This window comes from Ylistrum balloti, unplaced genomic scaffold (assembly GCF_031769215.1).
Source record: "Ylistrum balloti isolate Yb309-2 unplaced genomic scaffold, AGI_CSIRO_Ybal_v1 Utg370552, whole genome shotgun sequence".
Taxonomy (NCBI): domain Eukaryota; kingdom Metazoa; phylum Mollusca; class Bivalvia; order Pectinida; family Pectinidae; genus Ylistrum; species Ylistrum balloti.
The window spans coordinates 984,114-1,003,274 of NW_026782348.1; the positions used below are offsets into that span (position 1 = coordinate 984,114).

Sequence of the window (19,161 nt, forward strand, 5' to 3'; positions counted from 1 at the left end):
GGGTAATTAAACCTGACAACCATCTCCATTTACAATGAGTAATAAAACTTGACAACCATCTCCATTTACAATGGGTAATTAAACCTGACAACCAACTCCACAATGGGTAATAAAACCTGACAATAAACTCTACAATGGGTAACAGAACCTGACAACCAACTCTATTTACAATGGGTAATAAAACCTGACAATAAACTCTACAATGGGTAACAGAACCTGACAACCAACTCTATTTACAATGGGTAATAAAACCTGACAACCAACTCTACAATGGGTAATAAAACCCCACTATCAACTCCATTTATAACTGATAATAAAACCTGACAACCAATTCCATTTTGAATCGATAATAAAACTCCACATTCAACATCATATACAGTGGATAATAAAACCTGACAACCAATGCCATTTACAGTTAGTTATAAAACCCTACAATCAATGCCATTTACAGTTAATAATCAACTGATGTCTGCATTTCTGTGAAATATGGTATGAGTTCTATATATTTTTCTACCTTCTGTAAGCATGAGAAAGTTTCATCAGAATCAATTCCTCTTGGTCCCTTGTTGTTCATATCCAAAAAATACAAAATGACTGATGAAATCTTGGCAAGCTTCGTGTTTGTATATCACTGTTAAAAAGAAAATCTGGATCTCAGAAGAGAACCAGACATGTAATGAGGTTGATTTTGAATATTGTCAATGGATTAAGTAAATGGGAAAGGCAGGTGGATCTCAATGAGATTTAAGATAATCAAGTAGGGATAAAAAAATATTTGTTTGTATTATGGCACTTGAAAGCAGTACCCAAATCAAAATCATACACATAAAATCAATTAATAGTCTCATTATGATTGACACTTTTTCAGAAACATGCACTGTAATTCTCATACGTCTTGGGTTTTAGATAATTGTTAAACAGTTTGTTTGTTGTGATAAAGCTGATTCCTTTAGCAAATATTTCATGTTTTCTTTGCTCATAATTGGCAGGAAACTGAATAGAAACAATAAAAAATCAATATGGATGAGGAAAAAAATGCTTTTGTCTGTGGCTTTATCAGTGCCTAGCGTCGAACCCTCACCCGTATTTCAGGGGTCGCGTGCTCTCGTAGATCGCTTTCCAAGGGGGATAACTAAAATAAACATAGGTGAACTTGGGGAAAATGAGGTCCTGGTGGTCCGCTGTCTTGAAGAAACGTTCTTCGTTAAACACATCATATTGTTATTTGGTAAGAGCATTGATTGGCTCACGCTATTTAATGTTGATGGATATGTGATACATTTTAAAACATCAGTTGTGTGATTTAACAGTAAAGTAGCAATGAGCTGACACCTCGTCATGTCCAAGTAAGATATTAGAGATGTCCGGGTAGTATTTGTGAGAGATGTTTACATTGCGATACATCTTTATGTTGTATAGTATTCTTAGGATGTAACCTTACTAAAGTAAATTGTTTATTACTGACTCATGAACTGTCAACGATGTAGGAACATTGCCATTGATATAAACAGATTGAAGTTACGTTTCGAAAATTGATAATGATAAATCAGAGACATATATAACACATAAATGTTCGTTTGGTAGTCATGTACATATATCCAATTGTGTAGGATAAATTCGACGTAAAACGTTTACACGCTTCATCAAATTGATTAAATAAGGAATGCTAAATTATTCCCCAAAATTTATTTACCATCTACAGAAAAGAATTAAAAGGAAAAATAGAGGGATGTATTCACTGGCTTTCTCACGGAAAATAATCAAATATTACAAACAAAATATTACAAACAAAGCAGAAAACAGATTGAGATTCACACGTTGAAGCATTAAAACAGGCAACATAGACACAAAAGAGCAAGTCCAGAGACATGTATGTACACCCAAAACTGGAATCCTGCTGTATCACTTGGGACCCATGACAAAAATCCTCACCAATATAAGATTGAAATGATTCAAAGAAGAGCTACTACATATGTACACTTCAAGTATGTGCAACTATACAGACAGTGTCCCTGACATGGTAGGAACACAGAAACCACTCTTTACTCTTCATACCTTACAAAGTCGCACACAACCAAGTAGCAAATGGAAAAATATAAATTCTGATTTCCTTCATGAACCCAAGAATATGTCATTCCTCATCTGACCACAATTTTCCATGCACAGTCTTTGGTACAATCTGCAACCAAACATTGCACAGTCATAACATGATATTTAAACTGGTAGATGCACACAATCTTGAATGCTTTCAGCATTGTCATCTTAGATATATGTATAAAGAATCTAGTAAGAAATATCAACAGTATAGTCCAATATTGGAACTGGATCCTAACAAACAAATGTTCATTGGATACGTATTACTGGGATAGGTATATGATCAATGAAGTAAGAGCAACAGTATGGACAAGCGAATTGTCAAATTTTCGCCATCAGCCAAAAGGTTTATCAAGACACCTAAATTTACACCACCGCTATCAATTTAGATTTATAACTTTGTATTTATTTTATGTTCTATGCATGTGATGTAATTTTTGTAATATTTAGGTCTTGATAAAGTGGCAGGATGTCTTGAAAATTTGACAATTGGCATGTCAGTACTGTTGCTATTACTTCATTGATTATATATATATATAAACTTCTGTCGTCAACTCAAACTGTGATGTAGTTTTCCTTGTCAGTGCACCTCAACATTATCTGCTACACACAGTTGGACATAAGGTACACTGTGGATGTTGGTGTTGGGATTGGTAGTAAATTATGACAGCTGCCTTGCAGGGGTGACCAGTGGTCATCTGAAGTTCAAAACCGTGGCAAGAGAATTAAGCTGTTTACCAACAGTAGCCTAGCTGCCAATTTATGAAATAGATTGGCATATCTGTTTGAAATTAGTTCCACCATAATGAAATCACTTATTCATCAGCACAAATTATTGAATTATTTCATGTTATTTTACTTTTTTTTTACCACCAGAGACGTCTCTACTGTGAAACACTGACATCAAATAAAAGAGAATTCTACAATGATGAGCAAACAGCAACTCCATTCCAGAGCGTCGAAACATCACCAGTGTTGAAATTGAATGAAAGGCATCAGAAGAGAATATTATCTGTCTTAAATGATCTTTCAGCAAAAACCTTGTGCTCACTGACAGAGATGGAATCAACACAATCTTTAGTGAAAAATATTCTGGAGTATCGTTTAAAGAATGGGAAAATTTCCAGTGTGAATGAGTTATTAAAAGCTAATGTTGGAAGTTACGAATGTCTTCAAAGTATGTGTAAGGAACTACAGCCACTGGAGCTCTTGTATACACACTTCTGTCACCCTGGTCTGTTAGAAAGACAAATTGAGGTAAATGTTCAGATCCCTTAGTAGAACAAAGATTCAGAATATGTACTATTGGTGTGTATTTACCTAAAGTAAAGTAGACCTTATAAGTGGAGTTATCTTTTGGATGGATGGGTGCATAAGAAGTATGTATTGAAAATATTTATGCATTGGGAAGGCGTTATTGTGCATTGATATTGAGTGTATAATATTACTGGTTATCCACAATCCATATCTAGATCACAATAATTCTGATAAAACTTGAATCGTTCCAGGATTATATTTAAGATTAATAACTAATAACTCTATAATTTTTTATCCACAGAAGCTACAAAGCATAGTTGTGATTGATATTAATGTTACCAAGTCAGTGACCTGGATCAAAGTGAATCGACAGTTAGAAGTTGAGGATTGGAATCATGTCTTCTTAAGTGAAGAGCTTACAGTGAACCTCTTTGATCATGTATCCCACCATCAAATGGTATGTATTGTAGAAGGCTGTAACCTCTAACATTATTTTGAAATTAGAGAGTTAATATTAGAATGCCGTTCTGCACTTAATTTACTGCTAAGCATTCCTGTGTTAGTTTACCTTGCCTGAGATCTCAAACATTAAACAGCCAAGTTCTGTGTTAGTGCAGAGCAATGCTGTTTTGCTCAACTTGTCTAAAAGCTCATTTCAACAACGAAGTTCTTTACTGAATAGTGCTAGCTGGTGATAACATTTTAAATCTGAAAATTAAAGTATTAGACTACTATAATGGAAAATAGTTATTGTGCAAGTGAGTTGATCAAAACTTTCATGCAGTCCAATTCTTCATTGTTAGTGTTTCACTGGCATAACATTCCAGGTCTGAAGGATTAGCATTTAATTTGAATCAAAAAACTTCAGCACAATAAATGACATCAATTTGTTTAATTTCTTGTATTACAGATAAAAGCAGCTTTGGCTGAAATTCCAGGAGGCTGTGTCTACATCATTAGAGAGCCTGTTCGCAAATACAGAAAACAAAATCTGTACAAATACGACAAAGAAGACCTCTATAACAGCATGCTACGTTCAATTTTCATGACTATGTTGAGAGCACGCATAGAGACAGAAGATTCAGATGTGCAAGTTGTGGATATAAAGAGGATACCGGATATTTATAAAACAGATATTGTGAAGCACTTTGGTGCTGCATATGTGAATAACTACAAGTTATTGAGGAAAACGATGAATGAGAATCAACCAGATATATTAAAAATACAGTTAGAATCTTTTCCAGAATTGCATGACATTACTCTCAGGGAACAGCATGCAAGTGTAGCACTCTTAGCCAATTCCTTTTACAAACTTGTCTTGTGTGATCGATAAATTCTGTCAAGCATGGCCATCTTATGTTTGAATATATGAAAGTTCGATGAAAATCATCAAGGAACTAAACATTTTACAAACTTTTCAATATTTTGGTCATGACTACAAACTTTCATAAGATTATGAAAAAAACAGTTTTCTGGTTCTTTGAATCAGGATTCTTCTCTTGTCTCTTGTCAACTGCAAAACTTTTTAAGGTGTGATTTATTATAGAAAGGGAGATAAAATTGTTTGACAATCAAAACATAAGTAATTTTCATTAGCATACTAATCGTGGTACAAATTTTTGTAAGAATGTGATTGTGCAAGTTAGCTGATTAACCCTGAAGATTTTTATGTAAAACCATTATTAACAGTGAATAAATTCTTCAAATAAAAGATGAACTTATAAACACACAACTACCTTTAATAGTGATCATGTAAACAATGTTTAACGTTGTAAGAGTTGATTGAGGGTCAGTTCTCCATTGACAACATTTCGTAGCAGGGGTATATTGTGGATCCTTATCCTACCATGAATTCTAATGTATGTACTGCACCAGATTACATCCTAATAAAAACAATTAACTACCATGATACATGTAACTTTGAGCTCAATAGAGATGCCTTTTTGGGTAATGAGCACCCCTGCGCCAATAAGCTTTTAATTTTAAAAACTAGATATCCCAGAAAACATTTTCACCTGTTGAAGAGTTCAATTATTGTTGTGTTTATTTGCTGGGTTTATGGTTTTCACCGTGAACAGTCGGGATCATTTTAAGGCAAGTCCTGTTGAAGAGGCTGATGGCTACCTCACTGAACATACAGAGGCCCATCATTTAGGGTAAAATGTCTTGCCCATGGATACAACTCAAAAAAATTGCTGATGATTTCCAATCAAAATTTTGTCATATTCAGCCATGCATTTGCTTGATCAACATTGTTTACCAAATATTTGTGTAAGAGGTGGGAGAAAAGTAGTCAACCATATGTAAGTATATAGAATAATGGATATTTTAGCTTCTGGTATAGAATTATTGTTAAATACATATACCGCAGCAATTCCTTGACCCAAGTTCCATACCCTCAGGTAGAATATCTCTAACCCACATACCAACATAAAGTCGACTCTGTTATTGTACTAACCCACACATTTATTTTTAAAAACCCTCTATATCTAAGAGCAATGACCCTGTTTATTAAATATACCTTTTTTTATGCCCCCGCCATTTATGGCCGGGGGCATATAGCGTTGCCCATGTCCGTCCGTCCCGTCCCGTCCCGTCGCATCCCGTCCCGTCGCGTCCCGTTGCGTCCCGTCCCAAATCAGTTTATACCACCTAACAACTTCATTCAGACCTTTCACTATTATTTCACATGGGGGGGGGGGCGGGGGCATTCATGTCTTACAGACATTTTCTAGTTTATATAAGCCAATGTCTGGTAAAACTCCCTCTTTATCTTAGAGCAATAAGCCTATGTTTATCTAAAAAAAAAAGCCAATGTCTGGTAAAAACCCCATATGTATCTATCTCAATAAATCTGTCTGGTGAAACCCCCTCTGTATCTATTTCAATAAATCTGTCTGGTAAACCCCCCTCTGTATCCATTTCAATAAATCTGTCTGGTAAAACCATTCTGTATCTATTGCAATAAGCCTATTTCTAGTAAAAACACCTTCTGTATCTAATTCAATAAGCATATCCTTGGTAAAGAACCCCTCTGTATTTGTCACAGTTCTAGCAGAACATCATGCAAGATGGAAGTCTTAACTACTTATCAATGGCATGTGAGACAGCAGTCATGACTACATATGAGATATATATGACAGTTGTCATGACTACATATAATATATATGTGAGACAGTCGTCATGACCAATTATCAGATATATGCGAAACAAATGTCATGACAACTAATGTCATTGTGAGATAGAAGTAAATTATCATTCACCACACATGAGATGGAAGTTGAGACCAATTATGAGCTGTACTGGAGGTGGAAAGATATGACAATATATGTAATTTAAAGGCACTAAATGGTTAGATATTCATTTCATAATTGATAAAAAGCATTATTACATTTAAATATCTGTTAAAAATTGTGTTCTTTCTGTAAATTATGATATCTTAAAATTTGCATAACCAATTTATTGGCAAAATCAAAAATTCAAAAAAAAAAAAAAAAAAAAAAGAAACAACCCAACACTAATTCATATCATTGTCATTCAGTAAGTGTAAACAATGTCTTTGTGCATGCAATTTTAGATTCAGATTAATTCAATTTCATTTATTTCACTCTGTCACTGGTATAGCATGAAACAAGAGGTCATTTTACAAATTAAGAAATGAAACATGGCTGGCAAATTAAGTTTTAGCTAATTACCAGCTGAAAGGTCTTGAGATAAACTTGTTAATCTCCTATCAAAACAGCAATGGGTAGTAGACACAACAATGAGTTTTGACCAGCGCTAGTTTGAAGCTGATAATATTTATCAATTTCTCTCTGAGAGTGTTATAATTTTGTGAAGTCTGATTTTAAGTATTACAATGCTTGCACAAAATCAAAAGCATGGGCAAAAATAACAAAATCTAACCATCTAGTCCCTTTTAACCAAACATAATTTTCCAGTATAATCATAAGTTTACATAACAACAATGCAAAAAAGAAACAATGATATTTTTTATTAAGAGGGGAGAATGTAAAATAGATAACATCAAAATGTGTATAAGCTACAGAATATTTGGTCTGATTTACATATTACACAAAATGTGATAAGTTCTATACGGCAGGTTCCAGTGTCATGATTTTCCAGATACTGGTTGTGGTGATGTGTTCACTAAATCCTTATATCCAAGTTTGGACCATGCTTCTTTTGCCATGAGATTACTGAAAAAGAAAACTTCAATTTGAACACAATTACAGAAAAATAGAACTATGACAAACTGATTTAAATACTCTTAAAGTTCTTATTCAGTTCATATATCCAATTTACTGTAAATAAAGTAACATGGACTCTATACATATACAATAAAACAAAGCAAGTCTTCAGACTCCTTCATATCATATGCAGACTCCCTTTGGTCTCTTGTTGTGCATGATTAAATTTGGGACATATTAAAAAAAAAAGAGAGAGAGAGAAAAAAATGACATTGTGTTACATGGTAAGTACTAGGCAGATATTTCTCAAATTTTATTTGTATGCTTCCTTTAGTACCTCATTAGTTACTGTCCATCATGGAACTGATGAAATAACTAAATGGGTGAAAAGAGGCCATTACATACATTTTGTTATCACTATATCTTCAGAATTTATGAATTGATCATTCTGAAATTTGATATGAAGGTTCATTCCCCTTAGAAAAGTCATGATAATATTACATATGAGACAAATATTTTATTATCTTTAAACATGTATGAAAAGACTCCTGGGAATTTTATAACCACTCTATAACTCATCGCCCTTCAGCCATTAGACAAATGTACATGTTGTTATGATTACAATGTTAATATTTGGTCATCTTACTTGTTCATTCTACACTCCAGGTATTCTTTAGCTTGAACCCTACACAATCCATTGTCTTGCTGGTTTTCTTTCAAACAGGTCATGTATTTTGTCATTGCATTTTTACATTCACCTTCAACAAAAGGAAAAAAAATATTGCTTTAAGTCACATGTTCATAAACCATTTTCTATTAATATGTGCACATCATATGGCATCTTTTCATTATTTTCATTGCTGTAAGTATAATCACCAAGATTTATTGTAATGAGTAGAAGAGAGCTGCTATTTCAGTTCTAATCATGTTTATCTAACCATTTTAGCACCACCATGCATGGTGTCCTAGTCATGGTAGCTGTTACCTCGATGTCTCCCAGTAACAAAGTACAACAACCATGACCAAGTAACTGTTGCCTCATTGTCTCTAAGTAACAAAGTACAACCACCATGACCAGGTAACTGTTACCTCATTGTCTCTCAGTAACAAAGTACAACAACCATGACCAGGTAACTGTTACCTTGATGTCTCCCAGTAACTATATCATGTCAAGTTGATAATAGGTGCACTGATGCAAGAAAGAGAAACAAGCTGAAAGGAGTACTTAAATATCAAAAGTCAGAGTTTTATCTGAACAGATAAGATCATGGAAATTGTGAATAAAGCATAGCCTTGTTCTATAAAGAAAGTTTGACGTTTTCTGTTGTGCACATCTGGTATAGCCAGTTGTAGGAGTAAAGATTCTCTTATTTGGTACTAGCATATTTTAAGAAATTATCCTAATATTTTTTTGTCTTGTTTGAAGGGAGAGTCGGTCAAGATGTTCAAGGATCATCCATTAAGGATTTATTTAGGATACATGATGGATGCAGGCCAACTAGCCTCTATGACCATATCAATATTTAATAGTACATGAAAATATTGTGTTCATATTATTTCTGGTGCAGTTTCGTGAATTCACTAAATTTTAACATTTTTATTGACTTTGCAATGTTCATGAAATAAAATTTCAAAATGTCTGACTGTAGTAGCAATTATAACATGTTGGGGCAATCTGTTCCACAAATTTACAGTTCGTTGACTGAAGAATTGTTTTCTTATATCTGATCAAGAATGCTTTTTATAAAGTTTTTGAGAATGCCCTCTTGGTCATGATATCTACGATACAGACTTCATGTATTTATGTGTTTATTGATAACATACCTCTGCACCATTAAAGGCATTTATGTGAGCTGACCTTAAGTTTCCTTCTGATAAAATCTGGGTTAATTTGTATTCTTTGTTGCAGTAAACACACACTTATATACATAAATATTATGTGGAATACCCATTGCAGGTTCATATTTCACGTGGTCCTGCATTTGAATACACCAATTAATTATCCCTCAAATATATGATTATTGCAATATGCGGGGCAGGACCTAACCCGATGAACGGATGTAGAAAAGGTGTGTGTATGGAGGGGGACGTACTCGAGCTTTATCAAGTTACTCCAATTTCCTCTCACATATAACTACAATGAAGGCTTCTCAACGCTAATTTATTTGATCAGTTGATGTTTTTTTTATTATATATTACCGTGACAGAAAGTTAATTTTACAGGCTGTTTTCCGTCACCTATGATTTGCCATACTACTCGCCACAATAAACTGTATACACGCGTTTACACTACTTTTACACCTCATAAAGTATCCCTCTTTTTCTCAGTTACAGGTATATGTACTACTACTAGCCTCGTCTGTCAATACGCTCATTTCAGGTATCGACACCAGTGTACTAAACAAGCAGATGTGAAGTTTCATTTACATAGTAATGATTGAATGAATTCTAGCTAAGTCAGCCTTCTTCACCTTCATGATCAAGAGGGAAGCTTCCTTTGTCCGGAGGTCTTAAATTTATTCGTCTTCCAGGAGTTGCCATGTTTTATTATATTGATACGTTTTGTTGCGAAATACTTGAGAGTAGCCTCCCCTGACCCCGGTTCGCGTATTTAGAATGTCGATTTTGATTGGCTTCTTTGACGAACCCCGACCAATGTGAATTCGGAACAAATCATATTACTCAGATGAGTCTTCAGGTTCAGGAATAACAAATACATACAGACACTGTAGCAGGACTGGTTACCATACTTTGCTTTCTGGCCAGCATAACAGAAGGGTTTGAAGGCATGTAGCAACTTCTGAAAGTTCATCTAAATTCTTTACTTTGGTAACAGATGAGTAATAGCAGGGAAATCACCAACTAATACTTATATTCACTAGAATAAGTAAATCTTAATAAACTACATATATATATATAGAAGCTTTATTTTATTAAAAATTATCATGGACTTTATATATTCAAATTACCCTGCATTCACAGTCCGTTGTCTATCTATCTATCTATCTATCTATCTATCTATCATCAGTCCCTGAACGATTCGTATCAAGAAGTCCTTGGAAGTAATGGATGGAACTTTCTCGAGTTTCACATGGTTCATAAAGATAAACTCATTGAATTTCACTATCTTGCTGACTATCTTTAAAATGTAAATTTCCCTAGTTATACTCCTATTTGTGGAACTGAACAGATGCAACCGTTTTGGATTTTGACTGGAAGTTTGTTATCACTATTTTTTAAGAAGGACCAGATAAGTTACCTTTAATCTCAAGTCTCTTTTTGATGTTAGAACAGTTGGGACTATCGAGAGTAAATGGAAAAACAAGATTGCTGATTAAAGGATATCATTGCTATTTCTCTTGAAGAATTTCCAAATTAAAGAGTAAAACAGAGGAAAGAAAACTAAAGGAAAACCTCCACCTTTAAAAGAAGAAATAAAGATCAAACAATGGTGGTGCCAAGATTCCTCTAGGAAACTTGTTTATATTTGTATACATTTAGATGAATTAAAAAAGTTATTAGGTATCTATGAGGTCATTAATTTAAAAGGTTAGATTTGATCTGATAAGATGCATATATTTTCTATTTGTAGTTTTATTAGCATGGGTATGAGATGGCAACTATACGATCCTGACTTCTATACAGATGTGATTTTTGGATTTGATATTGAACAAGTTGAATCTGATGAGGAGGTTTATATATGTAGATGTTCTGGCAGAGGGAAGTCGGACCAGGAACGCCGTATACCACGAATGCCACACATTAAGCCACAGTTAGAAGTATGTAACTTGAAGCATCACTTATTTGAATGTTATTTGTTAATCAATATGAAAAACATCACTGAAAATGTCACTGCTATTTCTGAAAGAAAATCAAATTTTTAACAACTTATATCTGACATGTTTGAATTAATTTATCTCGCACATGATTGGATAACAAAATCAGGCACTTGTGTTGAGAGACATATCAATATTTATGTGATTAAACCCTTCTTTCTGTTGTCAGTATTGTCAAATCTAGCAATAGACCGAGTACTGTAGAAAAAAAAACTTTTAATGAAAATACAATCCTATTTTTGGATTCAGGAGATATTTGTAAACTGGTTAACAATTTACAGCAAATTAATTTATAACCAGGTTTACTTATTATCATTTTTTCCTTTCAATTTTATATAGCTTTGGATGAATCATGCATTATGTACTTTCTAGGAGCTGCAAGCTATGCCTTTTACCTCGTATGATCCAAATGTGAGGAAGAAGGGAAAGGGAAGAGGGAGAGTACTTAAAGAAAAAGCAAAAGCCTTTCCTGGTTTAAGAGGAACTAGAGGAACTGGATGTGATCACAGAGACCAGACAGCCATTGAAGTTGATAGACCAGTAAGTAAAAGAAATTGTTTCTGAAGTTGCACTTTCTGTCATTCTGAGTGTCCATTTGCTGTCAGGCTTATCACTCTACTGATAACTGAAACAAAGGGAAGTAACTCTGGGAGATCAGAATGACTTTTAGGTAATTTAAGACATTGCATTGAAGTCAGTGGCAGTATTGCTCTTTTCAACTTAGATATAGCATTGATGTTATGAAGCTAATATTGTGATATATACCTCAAATATCTTAAGACATTTTGTCTTGATTTTTAGAGACATAAAAGGCGACTTCCACTTTATGAACTTTAGGGTTGAAATTGTGTTAAGTTCCATATACATTTATATATCACAAATATTCTCCAGCTGTTTATATTAAATGTCCAAAAAATATATTCAGGTCACTGGTCATCTTGAATTTGTTTCCTCAGTATTGAATCAAAAGCACTTTCTGATAAAAATTTGGAGAAGTATATATTAAGATATATTTATACAGGATTTTGTTCCAGTAAAGTTATTTCAGTGGTGATGGAAGATGAAAATAGTAATGCTTTTAACAAGCTTCCAGTTTGAAAGAAGGATATTGACCATGTTAAAAATGTTCTCATGATACAAAACAAATGATACAGTACATGGATCTCTTCATGATACAAAAATAGGATTATAAAGTGTGTTTTTTTCGTTTATTTGCAATAGAGACATGAACCTTTGTTTCTGGATAACAGTTCATTTGTGGGGAAAGCAGACATTGCAGTGAAGATGTCGAGTCCTTTTGCCAGTTTGTCAAAACCAACTCTAAGTTCTGAAACATATGAGGAAGATTTCCCTTCTCTATCATCTTCATCACATTCACCACGATACCAAAGATCTGCAGTATATGACAGTGATAGTGGTTCATCTGGCTTAAAGGATCTCAACAATTTGGCATTACCTTGTAAAGGTTCCTCATCTGTTCATTACAGTTCATTATCATCTCTCATGAGTGACTCATCTCCAGAAAAATCTGCTGTATGTAAATCATCTATGTCATGTAGAACATCAAGCGAGGAAGCTCTGTATATAAGTGATACTGAATCCATACCCAGCAGATCAAGTGAAACATCCGAGAACATGTGGAAAATCACACAAGGCAACATCATTCAGCTTGATGGCCTACCCAGACAAATGGACTTCTCCACATTAGAAGAATTGATAGCCCAATATGGCACCATCCAAGAAACTCAGGTCCTGGAGTATGAAGACTCAGTGGCTGTCAGATTCAGGTAGAGTAAACATGTATATATATATATATATATATATATATACTTATTTTTTCGCTTGATCATTGTAATGAAATGGGTATGTACCTTGTGATTGATACATTGATACAAGTAATAGATTATTAAATTTTACTTCCTATTAAGTAAGAAAACAAAATCACTTCAACAGCATCCATGTTACCTTAATTGGCAGGATCATTGTAATGTACCTTTCTTTATGTTTCCTGTATTTCTTGTAGGTTAACATCTGAAGATGCTTGTGATTGGGTGGTTTCTTGTTTGGATGGTACAGAATGTCTTTTCCCAGGTAGGGAACTGATTTATTAACCAAATTTATACATGTGATTAACATAAAGGTTTCAAATTTCCACTGCCAGATAAATACTGCTTTTCTGTTAAGAGGAATATGTTTATTTTGAGTTTTATATATGATAAACTTCAGATGTGAATAGTCATTTGATATGTCTTATTTTTCAGTATTGCATTTAGGAACATTTTCCTTTTGTTGGTGATGGTAAATCTTCCACTGGTTGTGTGATAAAAAATTAAAACTTCTGCTGGTTTTGTTCTATGACTGAAATCTTATACTTGTCGTGTTATAAGATTTAAATCTTCTACTGTAACAAGACTTAAAAACTTTGATTGGTTGTGTTGTAAGACTGGAATCTGCTAGTGGTTGTGCTATAGGACTGAAATCTTCAACTGGTTAAGTTATAAAGAACTTTAATCTACTGTTTATGTTCTTCTCCTGATTGTGTTATATGACCAAAATCTTCTACTGGTTGTTTTATAAAATAGTGAAAAAACAATAAAATCTTCTATTGGCTGTGTTATAAGACTTAAATCATCAACTGACTGTGTTCTACAATGGAGATCTTTTCTACCATACTTTAAGTGTTTTTAGGTGCAGAGGATTCAGTGCTCTGTACAGAATTATATTAAGTCAACCATTATCAGATGAAAACTAGTAAATCCTTCCTTTTTCTGGAAGCTGGTAACTCTACTATTTTTTCTCTGTAGTTCCTCGGTATCACTGTCAAACTGTTGATTATGATAGTGTTGTATCATTAGCCAATACTATTTCCATTTCTGCGAATCACAGTTTCCATCTCTCTGTACATTGAGGCATTTACTTTGAAATTTTTTTTTTTTATATTTCAGAGTCCAATCGCCCTTTACATTGCTGTAAAGTTTGACTTCTGTCCTCTTATTCTGGATGGTCAATTTTACATGATACCTGACTTCTACAAATTCAATTGTTACCTGAACTCTGAACTCTGGAAACTGGACTGTGATGTTTTAGGCATTGGATTCTTTCAGTCTTATGTGGAGTCGAGATGACTATATAAACATGAATTGTTATGAACAGCAGACTTTGGTATTACCACAGTTATTGTTGTCATATTTATCTGATTCCTTGATGTTAATGTTGAGACCTGACCTTGTTTGGACTTCACGGTAACATGTGAAGCATTGTCTGAGATAATTTGTGAACATTATATTGAATTGGGTATCATTATCTGGTCATGTCTGGGATCATCTCGAATGAATTCTATTTATTTTAGATTTATGATAGGTGTTATGTGAAGTTATCAGTTTTACAGCATTCAAACAGGGACAGCTGATAACATATGTCAAATGGATACTCATTATTGCTACTTTTAAAGGGGCTATTTAGTCAAGCAAGGTTTTTCTATTCAGCTGGAAATGAAAATATATGTGTCCAGACTAACAAATCTGTACATAATAGTTTTCTCCTACATAGCCAATGTCCAGTGTGGTCAGTTTAAAATCTTGGGATGCCCCTGCCAAAAAAAGCGATAATCCAAATATAGCAGGAAATGCTGCACCCTCTGGCAGGAAGAAGACTGTTTGTAAACAAATGCACCTATCATTTATTGTGTCTGTACAGATGATACGGATTTCCCAAATAATTAGTTAAAAAATCAATGGAAAACATGCGCTTGTATCAATATGTCATTGAGGATAGTTCATAAGGCTTATAGAACTACATTTTGACGGATGAATTTGTAACTAGAAAAAAAAAAAACTTTACTAAATAGCCCCTTTAAAGTTTTCTCCATAAGCCAATTGAAAGCTATTTCAATGGGAAAGTATCACTTTTGGTTTTTTTTTTTTTTCTGTTCTTTCTTGGTCTGGAAAGTTTGTCAAGGAAAAAAAATGCCAATAAATTGGACCATTAAGGGGTGGTATCAATTTCCCTATTGTGAACCTTCCATCAAGATAGCTATATTCATCCTTCTTCAATCTATGGTATCAACATGTCACAGCTGATTTGATATTCAAAGGCATGTTTCTGAGACAGTTAAATTCACAGGACAGGGTTTGGAGAAATGCAGACTTATGAAGATTATGGAAAAAATTTTTAGTTGTCATAATGGTCTATTTAGGAAATGTGTAATATCCTTGTGTGATATGAAGTTAGATGTGTTTGATGCATGGTGGTTCCTTAGTTGTTAACCATGTTACATTCTTTGGGAACTCAACATTACTTTCTTAGATTGACCAAGAGTTATATGGCAGTTGCGGTCAGTGAAGCAGAAGACGCTTACCTTTCTGTTACACCTGCTCATGTTTTAAAGTAGTCTCTCTGTATGTATTTCTTTTACTCTCATTTTACCCTGTTTTACAAAAATAAAATTGCCAAGAATAGGATATTTGAAATTATCATGCTGGCATGAGATAAAAATGTTCAAGATCACAGGGTCAAATCTTTTGAATTGTTAAAATGACCTGCTCTGTCAGAAATTCCTGTTATCATTTGAATAAGAATTAAGACGTAAATAATTTGAAGCATGGCACAATGATTCTTACTATTAACATTCAGTTTCCTTTCCTTAAAATTGAAACCTGAAGGATCCTAATTTATTGTCAAAATTATACTGAATTTTTCAGCATTTAAAGTTTTTCAATTAGTGATATATGGGTTCTGTTATTGTCGTAATTATCCTATTTAGAAACGCAGTACATAATTGTAAAACAGCCTGTTTTCCTCTGAGGAAATGTTTTGAACAAAACTGTTTTCAGCTAGATGAAATGCTGACTTTGACGGGATATAGTACTGGGGACTCATCATATCGAAGCAGAGAACTCATCACATCAAAGCGGAGGTCTCACCACATCAAAGCGGAGGTCTCACCACATCAAAGCGGAGGACTCACCACATCAAAGCGGAGGACTCACCACATCAAAGCGGAGGTCTCACCACATCAAAGCGGAGGACTCACCACATCAAGCGGAGGACTCACCACATCAAAGCGGAGGACTCACCACATCAAGTGGAGGACTCACCACATCAAAGCGGAGGTCTCACCACATCAAAGCAGAGGTCTCACCACATCAAAGCGGAGGAGACTCCCCACATCAAAGCGGAGGTCTCATCACATCAAAGCGGAGGACTCCCCACATCAAAGCAGAGGTCTCACCACATCAAAGCGGAGGACTCATCACGTCAAAGCGGAGGACTCGCCACATCAAAGCGGAAGACTCACCACATCAAAGCGGAGGACTCATCACATCAAAGCGGAGGACTCCCCACATCAAAGCAGAGGTCTCACCACATCAAAGCGGAGGACTCATCACATCAAAGCGGAGGACTCACCACATCAAAGCGGAGGACTCACCACATCAAAGCGGAGGATGCTCACCACATCAAAGTGGAGGAGACTCCCCACATCAAAGTGGAGGAGACTCCCCACATCAAAGTGGAGGAGACTCCCCACATCAAGGGAGGAGACTCACCACATCAAGGGAGGAGACTCACCACATCAAAGCGGAGGAGACTCCCCCACATCAAGGGAAGAACTGAACCCTGTTCTGTTTCACTGTTGAAAGGAGCAATTTTATAAAGAAAAGCAATACAGATACTTAAAATATTTTTTTATTAATTTATTGATTTTGTTGGTCATGGAAACTTTAATATTTATTTATGTATAGTATAATCAATGTGATGAATGTGACATTACATCTTCTTTATGATGTGTTTACATCTGCAGCATGTTATCAAATCTTCTTCACAGCTTTTGTACAATTTCCTTGTTTGTGTAAGGTGTGTACTGACATGACAAACCTACATCATTCATGTCAGTAATGTGTTTTTGTTTAATGCCAGGGTATTATTGATGAAAACAGTATTTTTCTTACTCAACTCTACTACAGTTCTTAAGCAATGTAAACAAATAAACATTGTAAGCATCAATACAATGCAATAAAACCATTCCAAAGAAAGTATCTTATATTTAAGGAAGCGATTGTCTCTACTTTGGTGTCCAAGATTGGCTACAGTGTTTGATTGTCTAATTCAATGCTAGGACTCATCAAAGTCTTATCAGAGACATGGAGTGAAGACACACACTTACATTAAGACTGTTTATCTGCATCGCTTCAATTTCAATCGATTTCATTCTCCATGCATAGCTGCTTGGATTTCATTCTCCGTGCACAGTTGCTAGTATTTCATGCAAAGTTACTTGGATTTCGTTCTCCATGCAAAGTTACTTGGATTCCATAATTCTAGGAAGTTGTTTAGTAAAATGTGTATGTGGCTTTAAATCTTTAGATATTATTCAGTTCTATATCATTAAGATGTCAAACTTGATAACTATAAACCACTGTGCATTGGGACTGGACTTAGCAATAAAGAGTATGAATAGTAAAGAGCAGAATAGAATAGATTTAAGAAATAATGTAACAAATCATGCTTTGACTGGCACCAGACAAATGCAGCTACCTTATTGCCAACGAGGGGTAGGTCCCAACTGGTACAGCTCCAGTCTCTAGTCACAGCAACTCTCAAGAAGGATCAGGTTTAAAGTTTGGGAAGAAATCATCTGCTTAACATCCAACTACACATTTCCATGTATTGTGGCGTCGGTGTTTGGAAAACCATCATACCTTCCTTCTTAGTGGAGGTATTGATCTACTGATTATATCACATGAAACTAGAGAAAATGTTGAACAATTTTTGTTCATAGTAAATTTTGTTTTGAAAAATATTGTGTATTGAAAATACAAGGCATTTTTTCCAAACATTTTGGATTGATGCGCAGTGTACGTAAATGTCTATTTGCAGGGGTGCAGTTTTTATTCCACATATGTGTTCATAAAGGACAAGAGATTTCAATATATGGATACTTGATATTTCAAATCTTGTGCATGTTCCATCACTTATACATAATTTGCTGCAAATATTTTGATTTGACGAATAAAATGCATCTGGTACTATTCAAACAGCCTCGTGTCAGCCTATAACTACACACCTTCAGCCCATTCGAATGATATTGCATGAAAAATACCAACTGAATTCTATTGTCATTTGAAGACAATCTGAAAATTAGTCAAAATCCATCTTTATCCATTCAGAAAATACCAAAATAAAGAATTCACAAGTTTTTAAAAAACACCACAGTAAGTTGACATTGTGTGTCAAAGCAAATATGTTTGTGATTATGATCATATAGGTGCAACTTTCAGTTGTTCTTATAATACACTATGTAAACAGTTGTTTTACCAGAAATGTATCACTTTCGATATAGAGGAGTGAGCAAATGTTTTAGGAACCTGACTTATTTTGGCGAGATAATTCGTCACTTCAGTTAGATTTGTTGCCAACTGTGTGCATATCACAAGTTATTACATGAGATAATGCCGCAAAATAATGACATGTCACTATCAAGGCGATAGAATTCACCTGTGTTGTGTCTGAACATGAACTATAGGTCAATACTCTGACCTGTCACAATTTGCAAACGATGGGAGTGATGAGGTAAACCTGTCCATTGCAAAGAAATTAATTAACAAGGCGTTAATCTTGTCACCATATCATTTCATAGGTAAGTATTATACGAAAACAAAAATGTATTCATTTTACGCAATCTATGATGATATAGGTCTTCATGTACATTGATTTTTAGAAGAATAAGGCATATAAAGGTAAATATTTGAATATACTGAACTAATGAATGGAATATATAAATCACA

General features: G+C 34.4%; 3 protein-coding genes across 4 annotated transcripts; 2 read left to right on the plus strand and 1 right to left on the minus strand.

The window, feature by feature from the left end:
- The first annotated feature begins 1,162 nt into the window (after positions 1-1,162).
- LOC132556157 (uncharacterized) lies at positions 1,163-5,033 on the plus strand. Its single transcript, XM_060220546.1, has 4 exons — positions 1,163-1,228; positions 2,971-3,351; positions 3,653-3,808; positions 4,262-5,033. The coding sequence occupies exons 1-4, from the start codon at positions 1,163-1,165 to the stop codon at positions 4,682-4,684; spliced, it is 1,026 nt and encodes a 341-aa protein (XP_060076529.1). The 3' UTR covers positions 4,685-5,033.
- A 2,297-nt stretch (positions 5,034-7,330) lies between these two features.
- LOC132556143 (cytochrome c oxidase assembly protein COX19-like) lies at positions 7,331-10,082 on the minus strand. The gene is made up of 3 exons (XM_060220532.1): positions 10,013-10,082; positions 8,188-8,299; positions 7,331-7,550 (listed from the first exon to the last, which is right to left on the minus strand). The coding sequence occupies exons 1-3, from the start codon at positions 10,080-10,082 to the stop codon at positions 7,463-7,465; spliced, it is 270 nt and encodes an 89-aa protein (XP_060076515.1). The 3' UTR covers positions 7,331-7,462.
- Positions 10,083-11,132: 1,050 nt separating this feature from the next.
- LOC132556129 (uncharacterized) lies at positions 11,133-18,411 on the plus strand. Of its 2 annotated transcripts, XR_009554463.1 has the most exons (6): positions 11,133-11,320; positions 11,750-11,917; positions 12,599-13,164; positions 13,401-13,468; positions 14,323-14,539; positions 16,210-18,411. XR_009554463.1 is itself a non-coding variant. In XM_060220515.1 (5 exons), exons 1-5 carry the CDS (start codon positions 11,144-11,146, stop codon positions 14,355-14,357), a joined length of 1,014 nt encoding a protein of 337 aa, XP_060076498.1. In that variant the 5' UTR covers positions 11,133-11,143; the 3' UTR covers positions 14,358-18,411. The 2 variants fall into 2 exon arrangements, 1 of the variants encoding a protein (XP_060076498.1); XM_060220515.1 differs by having other exon boundaries at positions 14,323-18,411.
- The last annotated feature ends 750 nt before the right edge of the window (positions 18,412-19,161 follow it).